We start from the raw sequence: 19,779 nt of genomic DNA, 5'->3' as shown, positions 1-19,779 counted from the left end.
TTTGGCTCCCCTACAGCGCTGGGTTCACGTGGCGTGAAAGCAACAGCAGCCACACCCTTATACTAAGCCAGGCGCTGCTCTGAAGCTTTGCATTTACCTCTTGCTGGCTTCAAAGCCACCATCAACACAAGAACCAGAAGACCCACTGTGCGCTGTGTCCACTCCTCCACTGCCTCTCACCCAGGGACTCACTACCACACTCGGCCAGAAAAGCTTCAGGACTAATTCCATCATGTCCCCCAACCCTGTGGCCCTGGATCCCTATGGGAACCCCAGTCAGATTATTTCTTATCACCTGGACCATCCCTGCAGAGCCCTGTGTGTCACTGAACCTGACCCAGCCCTACGGCATTCCAACCCCTCAAACCAGTCCGCAGAACCTTCCTGGATATGGCATCGATTATCGTCAAAACTCACTCCTCTTCACTCTCGTCTCCGACTGAATGATCTCTCGCCTCCTGGGTGGGTTCTCCCAGAGAACCCTGCTCCCCCAGCCTCCTTCTCAGTGACAGCTGCTTTCCTTCTAATCCCATGTACTGTATGGTCTGGAGGAAGAGGAGGGATCCTGTCTGCTCCTTATTGCTAATTTCTATTTCTCCCTCCTCCCTAAAACTCCCTGTCCTCCTTGAAGCCATCCCCTTGTGATCTTCTCTCCTTCAATGGAGTCATCTCAAGGTCCCTGAGTCAGTCACCATCACTCGGTGGGGACTTCAGCACTTGGCTAACTGTTTCCCCACACGCCTCCCATCATAATGCCTGAAAGTAAAAGTCACTCAGTCGTGTTCAGCTCTTTGTGACCCCATGGACTGTATAGTCCTTGAAATTCTCTAGGCCAGAATATTGGAGTGGGTAGCCTTTCCCTTCTCCAGGGGATCTTCCCAACCCAGGGATCGAGCCTAGGTCTCCCACATTGCAGGCGGATTCTTTACCAGCTGAGCCACAAGGGCAGCCCAGGAATACTGGAGTGGGTAGCCTATCCCTTCTCCAGCGGATCTTCCCAACCCAGGAACTGAACTGGCATCTCCTGCATTGCAGGTGGATTCTTTACCAACTGAGCTATCAGGGAAGCCCTCATAATGCCTGGTGATTCCCAAATTCGTGTAATGGATCCTTCCCATCCTGGACTTTGAGTTTGATCTCTCCAGTCATCTTGTCCATTGCCCTACCCCAGCCACCCACAGATTTTGCCCTTGTAAGAAACCATATACACTACAAAACTTCAAAGCTTTCCCTGTTCTGGCTTCCATTTTCCATCTGCTCACTTTCTAGCTACACTTTCTGGTTCAGTCCCTCCAGTCCTCTGATGCCAGAAGTTTCCCAGTCCCACAGCCACCAGTCCATTGATTCCGCCATCTTTCACAGCCCTTCTCCCTTCACATCCTCGCTTCCCTCTATGACCACCTCAGATCCCACGGTCCTTCACTGTGATCACTCCTCGCCTACCCCTTCTCTTCCCTCGTCATCGGTCTTTATTGCACTCTCTTGGCTGAATTAGAAGCTTCCTTAAATCCACTCTCTGTTCAATCTGTTCCTGCCCCTGAAGAACTGAACATGGCAAAAGAAAGCAGTGGGTATTGGCCTTTTTTAGTTCCATGAGCATTGGCTTCAGCGGAGCCATCGGTGTTGCCCAGAGAGTCCTTGAGAGGCAGCATCATGGGAGATGGTTTATGGAGCCAGACTTCTTGGTTTGGATTTCGCACTCTGCCCCTTACCAGCGGTATCATCACGGGGTATTTATTTTCACTCTGTGCCTCCGTCTTTTCATCTGTAAAATAGGAGGAAGCAGAATACTTATCTCTGGGATTGAAGAGAGGATTCAATGAGCTCGCTGTCTGCGCCTCCAAGACAACCTTCCTGTACGTGCCCTCCGTCTCCTTGCTTCCCGTGTCTAAGCATTTTCTGCTTGCTCTTCTGCACCATCAAATTTGCCGTCTTCCCTGGATCATTCCATCATCATATCTACATACTCTAATACCCTTCATTGACCTATCAACCTTCAGGTAGCTTCCCAATTTTCTCTTCCCTCTTCACTGCAAAGTGCCTCAAGAGAAATCTCTACATCTAGCCCTCTGCCTCCCATTTTCTTTGAGATCCACTCCTAGAAGCTTTTTTTTCACTACTGCTTCATCAAAACTGCCTTCGTCAGGTTTATCAGTGACCACTATATTGCCAACACCATGGTAACTCTCCACCCCAGTTTTATTTGATCTGTCAAATGTCTTGCAAGGCTAGTTACTCCTTCTGGAAACACTGGTCTCACTTGACTTTCTGGCACCACACTCGTATTTCTCTTCTTTTCTCTTCAGCTGCTTCTCTTCAGATTCCTTTGCTGTTTCCTCCCCATATCCTTGATGTCTAAATATTGCTGGGATCAGGGGTTCCACCCTTGGCCCTCTTCCTTCTCTACCTAGGCTGACTTCCTGGACGGTCTCATCCAGTTTCAAGTGTTGGATGCCATCTCAAAGCTGATGATACGCTTTCTCCAACATCCTCATGGCTCAGTTTATCACTTCCTTCAGGTCTTGGCTTATATTTCACCTCACATACAGGTGTTCCCACACCATCACTATATTCTCTTGCTGTTTTATTTTCTTCTTAGTACTTTTCTTCATCTGTCATTTATTTACTTGTGTATTGAAAACGTTCTGAAAACAGGGAAATTATCCACTTTGTAGAATGTCTCATGTGTAGAAAGCTACCAATAAATGTGTTAAATAAAGCGTGATTTCATTCAGTCCCAACAACACCCCCACGGTGCTGTTGGAAATGTTATTACAAATGAGGAAATGGAATAATTTAGGCTCTTGTCACACAGCTGGCAATTCAGGCAGCCCAACTCCAGAGCCTACATGCTCCCTAGTGCACTGCGGAAGCCAGAGAGGTACAGAGTTGAGATCACAGGGTGTTTCTATGGAAGTTATCTCGAGGGTTATGGGGAACTTCTCGGGTGGGAGTTCGGGGGTAAGGAAGTGACATGTCCTGGGTAAAGTGCTGTGTGTGTGCATGATAAATCACTTCAGTTGTGTCTGACTCTTTGTGATCCTATGGACTATAGTCTGCAAGGCTCCTTTGTAGGACATGGGATTCTCCAGGGAAGAATACTGGAGTAGATAACCATGCCCTCTTCCAAGGGATTTTCCCAACCCAGGGATCAAACCCATGTCTCCTGCATCTCCTGCATTGCAAGTGGATTCTTTACTACTGAGCCACCAGGGAAACCCAAGTGCTGACTCCATCCCAAATATGCCCATAATTGCCTGCTTCAGTTCCTGGGCGATCAAATCATGCCATTTCAGAGGCTGTCTTGGTGCTTTGTTGGAAAGTTTAGGCTGACTGTTTGTAAGCTCTGCCAGCATCAAACTGGCCTGTGCTGTCAGTGTTTAAGGTGGATTTAGTTAAGAGCTTCAAATCAATTTCATCTTAAAGTCTATGGAATTGAAAACCTTTCTTGCTGTTTCCATAGCAGCTTGATAGTTGACATAATTCCTAAAGAAGCTTATATGTTAATTTCGCCCAGGAACCATTTACTCTGCTCATGAGCTGCTGACCCAAAATATCACAACTTGAGTGAGATAGTCTAGTAAATTACCAAGCTGTATAAAGTACACATAATGTTTCAAACTATAGTTGGGGAGGACAGGGTTTCCAAAAATCTAGTTAAATGAACTCTCCTGTAATTTACAGATTTGACTTCTTTAAAGTTTATAACTCCAAACATCCTGGCCTTTCCAGTAGCTCATGCACTGGGGTTGTAAGACGCACGAGATATTTTCACATAGACAATAAACGCATTTGGTGAATAGATGCTAAAATTTACCTGGTTTCCATGGTGAAATGAACTGCTGTTTTCTGTTCTAAAGGGAACCAACTGTTCACCCTCCAATACCTCCAAAGCCCAGTTGCGCTGTTTCATCTCCTAACCAGCTGAAGCAGGATAACAGGTAAGACCTAGCATTCCAGAATTTCTTGCAAAATGAAGCTTAAGGGAAATGACACCATGTGAATTGTGACTTGTGCAAAGCATGGGTATGTTTCTGTGCAGGTTCACTGCAGAAGCTCTTGGAAAGCTGCTTTAATTCCATTTTCCCCCACAAATGTGTATTTATGTTTGCCTCTGGATGCTTATGGCTGCTACCTGTCCTATGGAAACAGACTTTCAAAATAGAAACTGAACAATAGTCACGCCCAGGAGATGTTCATACTCAGGTTTCCTCTACTTTATGTATTGGGAACCAATATGTAAGGAACCCCTCTCTCCCTGTATATAAATATATATGTATATATGTGCGGCAGTGGTGGTTTAGTCATTCAGTTGTGTCCAACTCTCTGTGACCCCAAGGATAGTAATCCGCCAGGCTCCTCTGTCCATGGGATTTCCCAGGCAAGAAAACTGTGCAGGTTGCCATTTCCTTCCCCAGGGATCTTTCTGACCCAGGGATCAAACCCATGTCTCCTGCATTGAAGGTGGATTCTTTACCACTAAGCCACCAGTGAAGCCCATTTATTGATATATATATTTCTTATATATTGATATGTATCTATATTGTACATATATTGCAAAGAGTTGGATATGACTTAGCTACTGAATAACAGCAACAAGAACAAATATATGTGTGTATATATATATATATATATTTATTAATACACACACATACACATATATCTCTTAACTAGTTAAGATTCCCATTAAGAACTACATTTTCTAATAAAAGATGTTCTTAAAATTTTGTGTTACTGTTCAAACCCTCCCGTATGTTAGAAAATACCTTTGGGTAGTTCGTTAGTCTTATTGAGACATTTGTAACTTATTTAACAGCTATAACAAATTTTGAAAAATGTTATAATTTCCTTGCCTCCAAATCAAGAAAAAAAAAGACAGACTTGCTTTTCCATATTGAAACTCCAGTGCTCTGTAATTAATACTTAGAAACAAATACTTAGAGACTAATTCGGAGATCTGAGCACCTCCCCACATGTTGCAAACAGTTTACCAATCTCAAGCTATTTTCCAAGACCTACACAGCACATTTCCGTTATTGTTGAGAGATTTTTTAAATGGTGTCTCAGTGAAGACTGAATTCATTAGATTCGCTTGATGGCCTGCCTTTGATTCTTTTGTATTTTTACTTTTTGATGGTGATTTTTTTGACAACATGTAGGACTATTGGAAAACTATTCTTCATTAAGAGGATAACTTTGGCCAGAAAATGCTGATTGCGTGACAGGGCTATGTAGCTTTAGGCTTTCAACCTCATGTGTTAAAAACTCAGGTCTGAATTTCTATTCACTGAAATGTCACAGGATCTTTGAAATTTTGTCCTTAGGAGGAGATGATAAATTTTTTTAATGTTAAAAAAATTCTTCTTCATTGAATTAATGAAACATATAGGCTAGATTTATAACTTTTAATCTGCATGATGGTTATAATTAAACACTTGAAAATAACTTTACAGGCTTTCTATCTTATATTATTTTTCCTTTTACTTTGACAGTATTGAGCAATTTAATATTAATGTGAATAGGATTTTTTAGAGGGCTAAAAAAAAGTTGATGTTAGTACCTCCTGAATTTAAAACCTTGGATTCTAGAGTAGTGAATTGAATAGATTTAAAAGAAGCTAAATTTCATCAGAACTGGTCTAATCTGTTTTTACTACTCTAATTTATTTCTTCCACAAATGATCTTAAATATAAAATGAGGACAACTTGCATGTTTTAAACCCTGATTACTTTAATCACAGCAAGATGATTTTAATGAAAGAATATGAAAGGGAAGTGTTTCCTATGTAATTAACACATGTCCTCAGGAGTACAAAAATAGCTGAATTTAGTTTCTTGAGAACAAGCAAGAATGTGTAAGTAGGTCAATTAGATACTTAGAAAAAAAACCGAGAAAAGCCTTATACCACAAATTGTTACAGAACCTAACATTGTAAAATTTAATTCTAACAACTCAGTGTGGTCATTCCCAATGTGGTGGGTGTGCTGGAAAAATGAACGTGTTTATCTAAATATTATCTGAGCAAACATATTTTTTGATAGTATTCAAATGGGATGAGTCTTCGAGAAAAAGATGTTCCTCTGACACCTAGCAAAACATGATTTTTACTATTTAAAAACATTGTCTCATTATTTAATAGAGATAAGTGTATTTATCTAATAAAGATAAGTGCTTTATTGATGACTGAAAACTAAAATAAATGAACATGAACATATTTAGAAGTTTATTTCCATAGTGCTATTATTCCAGCAAGCACACTTTCATCTCTTTGAATGTAAATGTTTTCTCATCAACTTAAATTTAACAGAGAAGTGTTTTCTTACCTAACAGACATTATCTTTAATTTGAAAAATATAGACAGGTATATCCAGCTAAACCAAGTGTATATACAGAAGCCAACAGATCTGCTGAAAGAAATATAAGGTACAATGATCTATCCTGATATCTCTATATCTATGTAACTGTATAAATGATAAAGAATGCTTTATTAGAACACTGAAACATACATGAAATTAATAAAACAGACAAAATCAGTTTTCCAGCTGACTTCAATAGTGGGTGATAAATATTTTTATATGTACTTAGAGAATTTTATTCCTTTTATTGCTATTTCTAAGTATTACATTAAGAACAACCAAAATTCCCTGAATATGATAACAGAATAAGATCAAACCCCTTAAGACAGGAAAAATCTCTCTTTATTCCTGACACTTGTCCCAGAGTCTATGACATAGCTGGTGTTGATGTGTAATGTGTAAGCTGGTGTTGATGTGTAAGGGAATAGGTAGAAATACAATCATCTGATCGAACGTCTACAAAACCTTTGCTTGGAATTGGCTGTATGATAAGGTCACTGAGCTTCTCCTGCACCATCAGTAAAAGGCTTACAAATTGTATTGATGCTTTTGAGTAAGATTTCCCCATGACAGTCCTGGTTTACACCTATTGTCTTAAACATCCCATCTAGTTTAGTATTTGTTTTAGATGTATCTTTATTTATTTATTTGAAAAAATACTATTTTTGAAATTAGATTTTGAACAATGTTATTTTATAAGTCAACCAATATGATAAACCAGGTTTTTTTTTATGGTAAAAATCACAACATTAATTTACCATCTTGTGCATGTGGGATACGTCACTTCAGTTGTGTCTGACTCTTTGCGACCCCCTGAACTGTAGCCCTCCAGGTTCCTCTGTCCATGGGCTTCTCCAGGCAAGAATACTGGAGTGGGTTGCCATTCCCTTCTCTAGGGGGTCTTCCCAACCCAGGTATCAAACCGCTGTCTCTTACGTCTACCTGCATTGGCAGGTGAGTTCTTTACCACTAGAGCCACCTGGGAAGCCCATCTTCATTTACCACCTTAACCATTATAATAAATCTTTATTTTAAACAATTCTTTTAACTGAAAACATTTTTCAAAGTGCAAAACTTTATGTACGTTTTTTTTTTTCTTTATTATCCCCCGTGACTCTTAGACTTACGTCACACAGATACTTTACCTTTTGGGGGAGTACCTTGTACCTAGTGACGTTGTATCTACAGTACGTCCCATGTGCCACAAGATATCAATGAATGTTCTGGGAAAGGCATTTAAAGGCCAACACATTTAGGAAACACAGGGGAATAGATTTCTCTATCATGAATTTCCAGAGCCTTCAGTGTGCATATATGTGCATTCCAAATCTCTGAAAGTCTGTTATGTTTCCTAAATTTACTTGAGTACAAAATTCTTTCTTCATGGAACTCTGTTAACTTTCTTTTTAAATTTTTTTTAACTTTTTTTTATTGGAGGCTAATTATTTTACAATATTATACTGGTTGGTTTTGCCATACATTGACATGAATCCACCCAGGTACAGTATTGTGTATGAGACACAAGTCTTAATTCAGGTAAACCTAAAAGGTTTTCTCTAATTATTCCTTTTCATGACCTAGAGATTTAAGTCCATTACATGTCAGGTGATTCCACATACCCTACAGTTTTAAATGTATTTTCTTTCCCTTTGGAAACCTAAGAAAACAGATACTTTCACTTCAGATAAAGAGTTAATTGATCTTCTGAATATGTTGCTCAATATTCCTTGAAAACTGAAACTGTTAGTCGCTCAGTCATGTCTGACTCTTTGTGACCTCATGAGTGGTAGTCTGCCACGCTATTCCGTCCATGGGATTCTCCAGGCAAGAATAATGGAGCGGGTTGCCATTCCCTTCTTCCAGGGGATCTTCCCAACCCAGGGATCAAATCCAGGTGTCCTGCATTGACATGTGGATTCTTTACCATCTAAGCCACCAGGGAAGCCCAAGGATGGATGCTCAGTGTCATTATAATGTTATGTATAATGTATGCTCAGTGACATTATAATGTCCTCTGCTTGACAGAAAAACTTCTGAACATACTGTGTTTACTTGTGCAGTTAACTGAATGTTTCCCCCGTATCCTTTTTAAGTACGTAACTTGCACATAGTTGATATACGTCTTTAGGAGAAACTGTGATTATTTCAGTGAGCACTAGGTGGCAGAGGCAATGCCCGGGTGGAGTGACTGGCGTGTACATGTGCGTGTGTGTGAGTGCTGTGAGCTGATGTGATAGGCTATTGTTACTCAGTTAAAGTCAGTAATTTCTGATAACATATGGACTTTTGCTTTCTTCATGGAACACAGATACTTTAGTTCCTTTAAGCATAGCTCAGTTGTCATTGACTTGAGTTTATTTTTCATTGTTTAAAGGAGTCAGGATCTGGAGAACATTGTCAAAGTGGCCACTTCGCTTCAGAAAACTAACAAGGGGTGAGCGCTCAAGAGGTTTTGAACTTGCATTTTTCTTCTTTTTGTTTCAAAAATGTTTAGCTAGTACCTTTAAATCTTCCAGATATGAACGAAATCCTGATGCTGCTTATTATACATAATTTGAAGGAAGAGAGTCAGTCTTTAGTTGAGTGTTCCCGAGAAATGGGTAATACTGACCCTGACGGACACTCTTCTTTCTCCGCTTTCTCTTCTGTGGAGTGATGCTCATGGTGGTGACCTTGCTCCAACCCCCCAGTCCTGTATTTACGTTCTGACCCGGATCTGTGCTTATCCATCTCCCCATATAGAATGTCCTAGGTTATTTCCTCCCCAAATGCGGTATTTCCTGTCTTCTCTGTATTCTTTCGTTCAAGCACGCTCACCTTTCTGGACTCATTTTCGATTCTTCCATCTTGACCCCTCTATGTCGTATCAGGCATGTATGGATTAAATGTCTAAAGTGCCCTGCAGGCCCCCGTGGTCTCACCCAATTCAAACCCTCATTGGTTCCATCACAGGTTATCAGAGTAGCTATTCAGACTGACTTACACTCCTCCAGTCTCTTCTCCCACTAAACCATTACTACCCATCACTGCTGGAGTTTTCTTTCTATGGTTCTGCTTGAAAAATCACTCTACTTGGCTTCCCATGGCCTAGTCAATTGCATACAACTTCATGCAATGCCTTTGTTAACCTGACTCTGACCTAACATTCCTTAGCAATTTCGGACTTCACCAGTTCCATTTATCCTACATTCAATACCAAATTAAACCACTTCCTTTCTGAAGTTTCCAGAGCCTCTGCCTTTGTTTATACCATTCTATTCATGAGGCCTTTTCCAGCCTCAAGGCCACTGTATCAATACATTCAAGTTCTACCCATTTTTCAAGATTCAGATCAGATACCAACGCCTCTGTGAGGTCTTTACCAAGTGAGTGACCCAGTGAGATGTGACTTATGCCTCCTTAAGAGATTAGAGTCCTATTATTCAAGTTACATAACAGCTAATCGTATTTAGTATTGTTCTGTGGTATTTATGTAAATGTCTCTTCTTCGTTATCTCTTTAATCTCCTAGAGCAGATATTTTGTCTTTCTCACCATCTGTCATCTGTAAAGTCTAACACAATGCTTTTGTTCAAAGCAGAAGTGTTTATATAGTGGATAATGGTAAGACAATGCTGAGCAGTGAGAAAACCCTGGGTATAAATGGAATGTTTATATACTACATATTTTTTTTCCTTGTTCAGTGGAAGTTAGCAGTGCTAAGAGGGTTGTTAGGATTGCCAGCTCAAAGACCTGAAGAGAAGTCACAGAAGTGACGGTGAGCTCTTCTCTGCAACTCATGGACACAGTCTAAATTTGGACAGAGACGGTGGAAAGTATCCTGAATTTTTCATTTTCATTTCTTCCATTGTCTAAGTGTCTGGATTTCTTATTTTATTAATTTATTTTTGTTTGAGGTAATATTTTTATGGGGGATTGAACAGTTTTTCGGACTGGATAATTTTTTGACAGCTGTTTAAGGGAGAGATAGGTGAGTGATGCCGAAGGGCAATTACGGTTTGGCACCAGTCAAACAAAAACAGTGAGAGCTTCAGTTGGGTTAACTTTCCTGTCCCCTCTCCCTCACCAGGATACACAAATTCCACAGCCAGATATGTTCTTCACAGGGAGAAGCTGCTACGTTGACGGGGACCAGGGGAAATGTCTGATGCTGTGGGCTATATCTAGGGACTCGATACAGCTTTTATTTTTATCTGAGTTACTTTGTAGTAATCCTTTGGGAAATGGACTATTACTCCTATCTGACTAAGAGCATTTAATTTGTTGCAAATGCAGTGGTGAAACTTAATATCCAAGCTTTCATCAACTTGATGCCATTTTAAAAGCTCAGCTTCTTCATTCACAATGCAGTCCCCATTTTACTTAATTTTCCACGGAGTGTCTTCTCATGGTCTATGCTAATTTTCTTGTGGAACCCCAAATCCTGATGACCTCATGGTTGTGACTCACCAGACAGGAAGGTTTGGAGCGAAATGGTTTGGAGCTTGCTCTTTCCCTAGGGGACGGGGAACAGATTTGTAGCCTCAGAGTTGGAAGGTAGAATTTCAAATAAGAGATGACAATATAGCCTTGTGCCAGGGTCTGGGTAACGTTTGTCCCATGCAAGGATAGAACATTAATCCATTTTTTGTCAGGATCAGCAACTTTCACATTTCTATATTTGTTCTTAGCCTTTGACTCTACCATTGAATACACAATATTGCTTGAAAGGATTCATCTCTGTGATGGCCGTTGATTGAATAAGTTTTTCAGGTCCCTAAGAGGACCATCCCAGTAACTATTCTGGTGATCTGCTGTACCAGGCATCTCCAATCACATTAGTGATTCAGTGACTATACCTCTCTAGAGTTGAGCCAAAGTCTTGGTGCCTCTAAATTCATTTTAAAAAATAAATATAGCGAGCATTTTAAAAATGAAAACATTAACATTGACTGGGAACTGTTTACTATAATTGCCAAAATTAATTGAGAGTTTATGCCATGCTAGGCATCACACTAATCACTTTCTATTCATTAACTTATTAGTTCTTTTCTGAGGTGGGGACAATTAGTATTCTTATTTTGCAACTGAAAAAAATTGAACGAGCAAGAGGTTAGACAACTCACCCAGAGTCACCAAGTAATAAGCAGTAAAGCCTGGATTGGAATCCAAGTATCCCTGATTTGGGAACCTGAACGTCTACCTACCTACTTGGCCTCCTGGTCTACGCCAGTGATGACTCAAAAAGAAAGAGGAACATTGAGGAAGTGTGGGAAATGTGTGATTCTAGGGCAGGAAGAAGAGAGAACCAAGATTTATGAACTGGAAAACTGGATGAGGAAGGCAAGAGAAATGAGGGTAAAGCAGGTGGATAGAAGGGATGAGGGGAGGAGGTTCTGTGAGGCGCAAATGGGAAGGAAAAACCACTCCAGCCTTCTTCTTGGGGGAGAGGGCCGAGCTAAGGAATATTCCAGAACCCAGGGGTTTGGCTTAAACAGATAGCTCCTGAAGAAGCAGCCAATAGATTTCACCATTCTCAAATACAAAAACAGGAGAGCAAATCTAGCTGACCTGGAATGGGGGAGAGTAGAATTCAAGAAAGAGACCAGACTTACTGATAAACAAGTGTTTTCCAAAATTTTCTCTGTGCAAGCACATTATGCAAAGATAGAATGTATAATAAGTGAACATACCTGTATTTTTTGATGCAATTTGACCTTGTATTAAGCATCTACTGTGCTTAAACTCAGGATTAAGCACTGAAGAGGCTCCAATATAAAACTGTTCTACATTTTAAGTGGTGTGGGAATGTGTGAATGTGTCTGTGTTTCTCTCTATGTACACTCACACTCATATATGTAGAAGAAAGGAGACAATTGTGTGACTGTTGTTGGGTTGGGCAAAAAGTTTGGTTAGTGAATATGTTATTCAATAAAATTCTTGGTGAATTTGAAAAACACGTCTTATTTTTACTTAAAATTAAGCAAACTTTTTGGCCAACCTAATATGTTACAAAGTATAGCGAGGTAATTACCATAAAGGAGATATAAAAACTCAAAACACTGCAAGGCTTCCAAAAGTGTAGGGATCTCTATTCACTTAAAGGCCTGGGAAAGATTTGTTGCAGAAAGGTCTGTCTGAGGAGAGCTTTGGAAGATAGACATGTTTTTCATGGATGATGAAGGTGGGATGTTTTTTGAACTTCAGAAAACTCAGGAATAATTGTTTTAAGCTGAATCTGTCCCTGACTTTTACTGATGGGAGATATTCTTTCTCTTCCCAAAGTGAAGAATTGGATAATCTCATCAAAATGAACAAAAGTTTGAATAGGTAAGGTATTTTTTTTTTTTTTTTTGCTTTATTACTGAATTCGCTTCTGTACTTTTCAGTAGTTTTGAGCACAAGGACCCATATACTGGGCTAGTCAAAAGAGTCCTACCAATCCTGAACAAAAAGCTTGAGGAAATCTTCATTTCATCATTGTGACAAATGGTTATTACAATTAAAAGGTACTAATATTAAAGTGTCATTGATTTTCATACACCATTGTTTAGTAAAGCAGTTATAAATATAAACACATTTATCTTCCTGAACTTCTATTGTATTAGTATGTAAATAGTTTCATTTGGTCACTCAATGCTTTTAGTTTAATCACTACAAACCCCACTCATTTTCTTAGTTAATATTATCTGCTTATTTTGAATCATTTGTAATTGCATAATTTAAAGATCTTATTAACTGAAACTTGAAGTGCAATTTTAGTTCTTTCTCTGTTACTTGGCCCACTAATGCACGACATAAGTAGGTACCAGAGTGAAGGAGAAACAAAGCAAATGTCAAATAAGTTCATAGATCTGATGATAAAGAGATGTGATTTTTTATACCCTGTGTTGACAAAAATGATCTATTAATAAATGACTACCAACGACTCACTTGGAAGGAAACTTATGACCAACCTAGACAGCATATCAAAAAGCAGAGACATTACTTTGCCAACAAAGGTCCGTCTAGTCAAGGCTATGGTTTTTCCAGTGGTCATGTATGGATGTGAGAGTTGGACTATAAAGAAAGCTGATCACCGAAGAATTGATGCTTTTGAGCTGTGGTGTTGGAGAAGACTCTTGAGAGTCCCTTGTACTGCAGTACAAGATACAACCAGTCCATTCTAAAGGAGATCAGTCCTGGGTGCTCATTGGAAGAACTGATGTTGAAGCTGAAACTCCAATACTTTGGCCACCTGATACAAAAAAGAGCTGACTCATTGGAAAACACCCTGATGCTGGGAAAGATTGAGGGCAGGAGGATAAGGGGACGACAGAGGATGAAATGGTTGGATGGCATCACCGACTCAATGGATATGGGTTTGGGTGGACTCCGGGAGTTGGTGATGGACAGGGAGGCCTGGCGTGCTGTGGTTCATGGGGTTGCAAAGAGTTGGACACGACTGAACTACTGAACTGAACTGAACCAACAACTCACTATGATTTGCTGCTTTTCATTTTTTTTTTAATTTACAGAGAGAGGAGGTATTAGATCAGGAATCAGACTCCACAGTCTGATGAGGCCAGGGGGGTAGAGATGCATGAAGGGAGCTGGCTGAAACATGGAGGGAGTGCCTGTCCCAGATGCCTGGATGTTACTCAACTCCAGTTGCAATGTGAGAATTTGAGCCCAGAGTTGCAGGACACTTTTAGGAGATCCTGAAACTCCAGGCGTCCACATGTCATGGACAGCTTTGTAAATATTGGCTCATATTAAAAAAGGATAACGCTTCTTGAATGCAAACAATGCAAACAATGGACTTATTACAGCTTGCGGCTCCCCAGTTTGTATCTTCTTTTCTTTTCTCCAAGGTTCACTGCAATTTAATATTTGAGTCTAGGAAAAAATCTATTTGGAATAAAGTGATTTCAGGAAACATGGTTCATCTTTCCCAAACAACTTCTATTTCCTGTCTCAGATATAAACTGATCTTTGCTTATATGAGTTAAGTATCCATCATTAATAGTGACAAAGTTTTTTACTCAATTCTTTATAAGAAATCAAGGTCTCGATGGTCTCTTCAGAGCAAATCTTAAGTCAGAATTAACGGAGAAAAAGTAAGTGCATCTGTCTCTAACCTGAAAATATTATCTCTCAGATTGCTTGTTTTATTCTTTCAGACTTTAGCTGGAAGGGAGTTATCTCCTCTGGCATAAAAATGTGCTAACAGATGGGGCGGTGCACTCAGTATTGTACATTTAGTTCAGACATAATTGCCCAGAAGGATTTCTGCTGCTCTATTCAGTAAGAGTAAATGAGCAATTCATGACAATTTTTTACTGTGTCTGACCTTTCAAGATAACACATACTTTTTTTTTCAATATGCAGTCTCTTATTTTAATTTCTTTGTTTTATAGAGCCAAAAGCCTTGAAAATCTCATCTTTGCGAATAGCCGGACAGATAAAGATGGCAAAGGGTAAGATCTGATTGAGACTCTTACAGCCTTTTTTGATTGATTCCTAAACTGTGTGCCATTTCCTGGGGGAGACCTTCTGCTCAAGACAAGAGTCAGGCAGGCTGGTGGAACAAACCCTTGATCAGGGTCAGGAGATGGGGGTGGTGGTGGCGGTCCTTGGTGCTATCTCTGTCACTAGGATCAATCAGGGTGACCCTGGACAAGTGGCGTCTGTTTCCTCAATCCATAAAATGAAGGATATGATCTAAATAGATGGTTTCCAAGTTCACTTTTACATCTAAAAGTGAAAGGAGTCAAACAGATCACTGGAAGTAGTGGACAATAGGCTGGTTTATGGACTAAATATATTCACTGTAAGACATTTTGATGCCAGTAGCATAGCCCCTCACCCCTGAAGTCTTTACCTGGGACTAAAGCATTTTTCAGCTGGAATGTTGATCGACTCACTTCATTGGTCTATCACTCAGATGTACTTGTAAACATCTCAAGGTCAAAAGCCATGCTTTTATTGACTTTGTTACATAAAAACGGTTAATTAATGGTCAGTATCTGAACATTTAAAGAAGTTAACTTACAGTTCTAGACTGACACTGATATTCTAGAAAATGAATTACTACTGATATTATTTTTCATGTTGAAAAAAATCAAACTTTTGACAGTTTCATTAAAGAAAATCCCAGAACAATTATTGCATAAGGCTAAAGATTTATGAGGTCTCTACTGCTTTTTCTCCAGATTGACTATTTTTACCTTGTATTCGGTTAGTCATTAGATTTGCCTTCCTAACATGATGATGTCTATTGTCCTGGTTATCTTTAAAAACCACTAATCTGTGCCAATCTGCACAAGCAGATATTCTAGCTTTCCTGGTCAAGCTTGGCAGTATGCCTTCTTAACCGTCTCTAATGTAGAACACTTAACAAAGTCTATATAGTAAAAAGTGTTGACAATCACCACCTCCATTCAGACATCGAATACTCATTAACAACTTAATAGTATAGTATGAATGTGCAAGCGTTATTATAGGTGATTTTTTTTTTCAAATAGAGAACAGATGAAGTGAGAAGGCAGTCAATTCTCTATAAGTGGTTGTATGAGTTTCAAAGGAGAAGATGAGATTTCAGATTTTTTAAGAAATGAAATTTGGAAAGTTCCATTAAAGTGGTAGAAATCAGGAAAAGGGAGATGAGTATCACAAGTCAATCATTGTATGGGCTAGGGAAGAGGAAAAAAGGGAATGATTTGTGATCTGGGCTAACTTGATAGTGACTGGGCTTTGATGCAGAAAAGACAGTTCTCAATGGTGTAGTAGGGGGCAGGCATAGTTCCTTTACTTCTTCCCTCCTTCTTCTTCATACAGAAAGAAAACCTTAGATGTCAACAGTCTTATCACAGTGTAAGACAGAGAAAGATGAAAATAACATTGAACAATTGGGGGATTTAGAGAGGTTAGCTTTCATTTTCCCTGTTTTTAAGCTATCAGCCTGTGAAAGTTTTATTGGTTGTGACCAACTCATATAAAGTACTGGAGTCATCATAGAGTTATTTCTACTTTTCCAAGGTTGCTTTTTATTAAAGATGACTTTTCTAAATCTTCAAAGTGTTTAGATTCAAAATGTTGATCCTCTGATTTCCACCCTTGATATGAATGATTTTCATGTTTAAGGCAGACAATATCTCAACACATGTATTAAAGTTAGCTTCCCACCAACCCACCCTCGGAGGATAAAGAAAGCAAAATTTGAAATGTGGAAAGAACTTTATTTTTTTAATTTTAATTTTTATTTTAAATTGAGTTAATCATGACTGAGGACCCTATAGGGTCCTCACTATAGGATAGTTAGCATATCAGCATTTGGCATGAGAAGAGTCACTTGAATTAAATATTTCTAAAGACTTCTGATGTTTCAGGTACTGATAATATCTTACTCCTATTGTGAGAAATCTGCTGTTGAATTTCTCTCTTTCTCTCTCCACTGCTGGGGTCTCTCCACCCACTCCAATGTTGTAAAGAAACCAAGGCCTTGGAAGTCTTATTAAAGTTAATCAAAGGGCTGACAAAATCGAGAAAGGGTAAGTAAAGCTTCTAATGTGATGGGGGCTCCCTTTTTTCATGTTAGCTTTTTACAGCTCATTAGAAATGAAGTGTTATGGATTCCTCTGTCACACATGAGCTGTTGCACTTTGGGGTCTATCAGAGAGAGGAAGTAAGGAATGTGATGAACCCTGTTTCCAAAAGACCACATGCTTAAGTTGCACTAATGTGCAGGAAAGTCTGTTATTCTATATTATCTTAATAATTTAAAAATGAGACACATTTTCTATTTAAATTGAGAAATATAAAGGACAAAAAAGCAAAGTGAGACGTGTATTGGTAAAGTCTTTTTTTTTTTAAGTTGGTTGTCTTGGGTCTTAGCTGCGGCATGAGAGATCTAGTTCCCTGACCAGGGATTGAACCTGGGCTCCCTGCGTTAGGAGTGCAGAATCTTAACCACTGGACCACCAGGGAAGTTCTGGTGAAGCTTTTTAAACTGTGGAAATTAATAAAGATAAGCTAAGGAAAAATTGCATCACAATTTCTCCAGTCAGTTGGCCCTGGAAACATCTGATACCCTTTCAGGGATGTTCTTATTTATACAGTTTTCAGAGAAAACTGAATGCAACCTAACTGATACAAGTTTTTCATGTTTTTCCCAAAGAAACCAAGATCTCAAAGCAGTTATTAAAGCAAATGCCACGACAGATCAGACAAGCAGAGGGTGAGATCAGCTTTTATGTTTCTGAATCTTGGTTATTTTCTCCTGGGTTAGCTCTGTGATTTTCTCAGCCCCATTGAAGGGGGACATATCTTTGAGTCTGGCTCCTCTTCTCTGTGTCTGAACCCTATTGCCCCGAGCTTTACCTTGAAGAGTCTATAGTACATTCTATCTTAATTTAAATTTACATAGCCCAATTGAATCCTAGAGATTAAGTTAACTTTTTATTGATAGATAAGTTTTATAACAAAAATGAATTTAATACTAGTATAATAATTTTTTCCAAAAGCCTGAATTAATCATCAATAATGTGGAGTGTGTATATTAAAAAATACTATGGGAATATTTTGAAACTGATATAATTTTTTTTAAAGAAGTGAAGACCTTGATAGCATTATCAAAGTGAATCCCAAAGAAAGTGCAAACACCACTGGGTAAGACATACTAGTGTCTTTAAATATGATTTCTATAAGTGACAATAAGATAAAATGAGTTGGCATTTTAATTTTAGGAACATGTTTTACTAGCATGGAACTGGATAATAATGAGGGGCTACATGACCTTTCACTCGGTCATGTCTGACTCTTTGTGACCCCATGGACTGTAGCCTGCCAGGCTCCTCTGTCCATGGGATTCACCAGGGAAGAATACTGGAGTGGGTTGCCATGTTCCTATCCAGGGGATCTTCCCAACTCAGAGAGCGAACCTAGGTCTCCTGCATTGCAGGCAGATTCTTTACCATCTGAGTCACAGGGAAGCACAAAAATAAAATGATTTGGCACTTTAATTTCAGAAACGTGTTTTACTAGCATGGAATTGGATAAGAATGATGGGTCACATGACCTTTCCTCCTTGCTCCCCATAAAATTGCTTATTTTTGAAAAATTGTCCCAATGTTTGATAGGAACTTTCCTTTTCTCCCAGATTTTGGTTTGGCTTTAGAGGTGAGTTACTGAATTGAATTTCTTTGTGTCTAAAGAAAGTACAATCTTGACATTTTAAAGTGAGTTTTTAAAATGCAAAGGTAACCAAGAGTAAGGCTTGACTAAAACTCTTGACAATCAACTTGTCTAAGGATGGTGTCTCAGAAGGCAGTTCAGGGGAGGTGCTGGGCAGGAACACACACTGAGTAAGAGCCTCTCATCCTGGTCTTGCTCAGAGCTGGGTCCACAAGGCAGCACAGCCCAGTCACAGTACTTCTGCCATCTCCTACTGCCCTCTTTGGATTCGGGCTATGCCCTTTCTGACACTTCTCAGTGCCTTTTAATGGAGGAAACATGCATCTCCCCAAGAGGTGAGTTACTTGTTTTCCTACCATGGTAAGGCCTTTTTCTTGCTCTTATAATTTCAGTTCAGTTCAGTCGCTCAGTCGTGTCCGACTCTTTGCGATCACATGAATAACGCACACCAGGCCTCCCTGTACATCACTAACTCCCGGAGTTCAAACTCATGTCCATCGAGTCAGTGATGCCATCCAGCCATCTCACTCTCTGTCGTCCCCTTCTCCTCCCGCCCCCAATCCCTCCCAGCATCAGAGTCTTTTCCAGTGAGTCAACTCTTCGCATGAGGTGGCCAAAGTATTGCAGTTTCAGCTTTAGCATCAGTCCTTCCATTGAACACCCAGGATTAATCTCCTTTAGAATGGACTGGTTGGATCTCCTTGCAGTCCAAGGGACTCTCAAGAGTCTTCTCCAGCACCACAGTTCAAAAGCATCAATTCTTCGGCGATCAGCTTTCTTCACAGTCCAACTCTCACATCCATACATGACCACTGGAAAAACCATAGCCTTGACTAGACGGACCTTTGTTGGCAAAGTAATGTCTCTGCTTTTTAATATACTGTCTAGGTTGGTCATAACTTTCCTTCCAAGGAGTAAGCCCCTTTTAATTTTATGGCTGCAATCAGCATCCGCAGTGATTTTGCCATAATCTAATTATGGGCTTCCATGTTGGCTCAGATGGTAAAGAATCTGCCTGCAATGAAGGAGACTTGGGTTCGATCCCTGGGTTTGGAAGATCCCCTGGAAAAGGGAATGGCTACCCACTCCAGTATTCTTGCCTGGAGAATCCCATGGACAGAAGAGTCTGTTGGGCTACAGTCCATGGGGTTACAAAGAGTTGGACATGACTAAGCAACTAACACACACACACAATCTAATTATATTCTAAAAGGCTTGATTTGGGGAGTGATTGCATTTATATGAAGACGTCTATTTTTCTTATTATTTTT

At 39.6% G+C, this 19,779-nt stretch overlaps 1 protein-coding gene and 1 non-coding gene across 16 annotated transcripts in view; one reads left to right on the top strand and one right to left on the bottom strand.

Moving 5' to 3' along the window:
* The window catches only part of SCEL (sciellin), a 127,352-nt gene that overhangs the window by 49,529 nt on the left and 58,044 nt on the right, over positions 1 to 19,779 (top strand). For 8 of the 15 annotated variants that reach the window (XM_055426517.2, XM_055426523.2, XM_088842668.1 and 5 more), the window contains 9 exons: positions 3,861 to 3,941; positions 6,358 to 6,423; positions 8,731 to 8,790; positions 12,620 to 12,664; positions 14,374 to 14,433; positions 14,734 to 14,793; positions 16,807 to 16,866; positions 17,493 to 17,552; positions 17,924 to 17,983. In XM_055426517.2, the coding sequence (XP_055282492.2) occupies positions 3,861 to 3,941; positions 6,358 to 6,423; positions 8,731 to 8,790; positions 12,620 to 12,664; positions 14,374 to 14,433; positions 14,734 to 14,793; positions 16,807 to 16,866; positions 17,493 to 17,552; positions 17,924 to 17,983 (552 nt within the window). The remainder of the gene's footprint in view (positions 1 to 3,860; positions 3,942 to 6,357; positions 6,424 to 8,730; positions 8,791 to 12,619; positions 12,665 to 14,373; positions 14,434 to 14,733; positions 14,794 to 16,806; positions 16,867 to 17,492; positions 17,553 to 17,923; positions 17,984 to 19,779) is intronic. The other 7 variants (XM_055426521.2, XM_055426513.2, XM_055426508.2 and 4 more) reach the window with 6 other exon arrangements.
* Positions 17,230 to 17,302, bottom strand: TRNAR-CCU (transfer RNA arginine (anticodon CCU)). Its single transcript has one exon. It is a non-coding gene; the product is annotated as a tRNA-Arg (tRNA).

The sequence above is a fragment of the Moschus berezovskii genome, chromosome 13 (genome assembly GCF_049115385.1).
Source record: "Moschus berezovskii isolate FMDL1 chromosome 13, NW_MosBer_1.0, whole genome shotgun sequence".
Lineage (NCBI taxonomy): Eukaryota > Metazoa > Chordata > Mammalia > Artiodactyla > Moschidae > Moschus > Moschus berezovskii.
The sequence above is the reverse complement of the archived record's forward strand: the minus strand, read 5'-3'. Positions and strand labels throughout refer to the sequence as shown.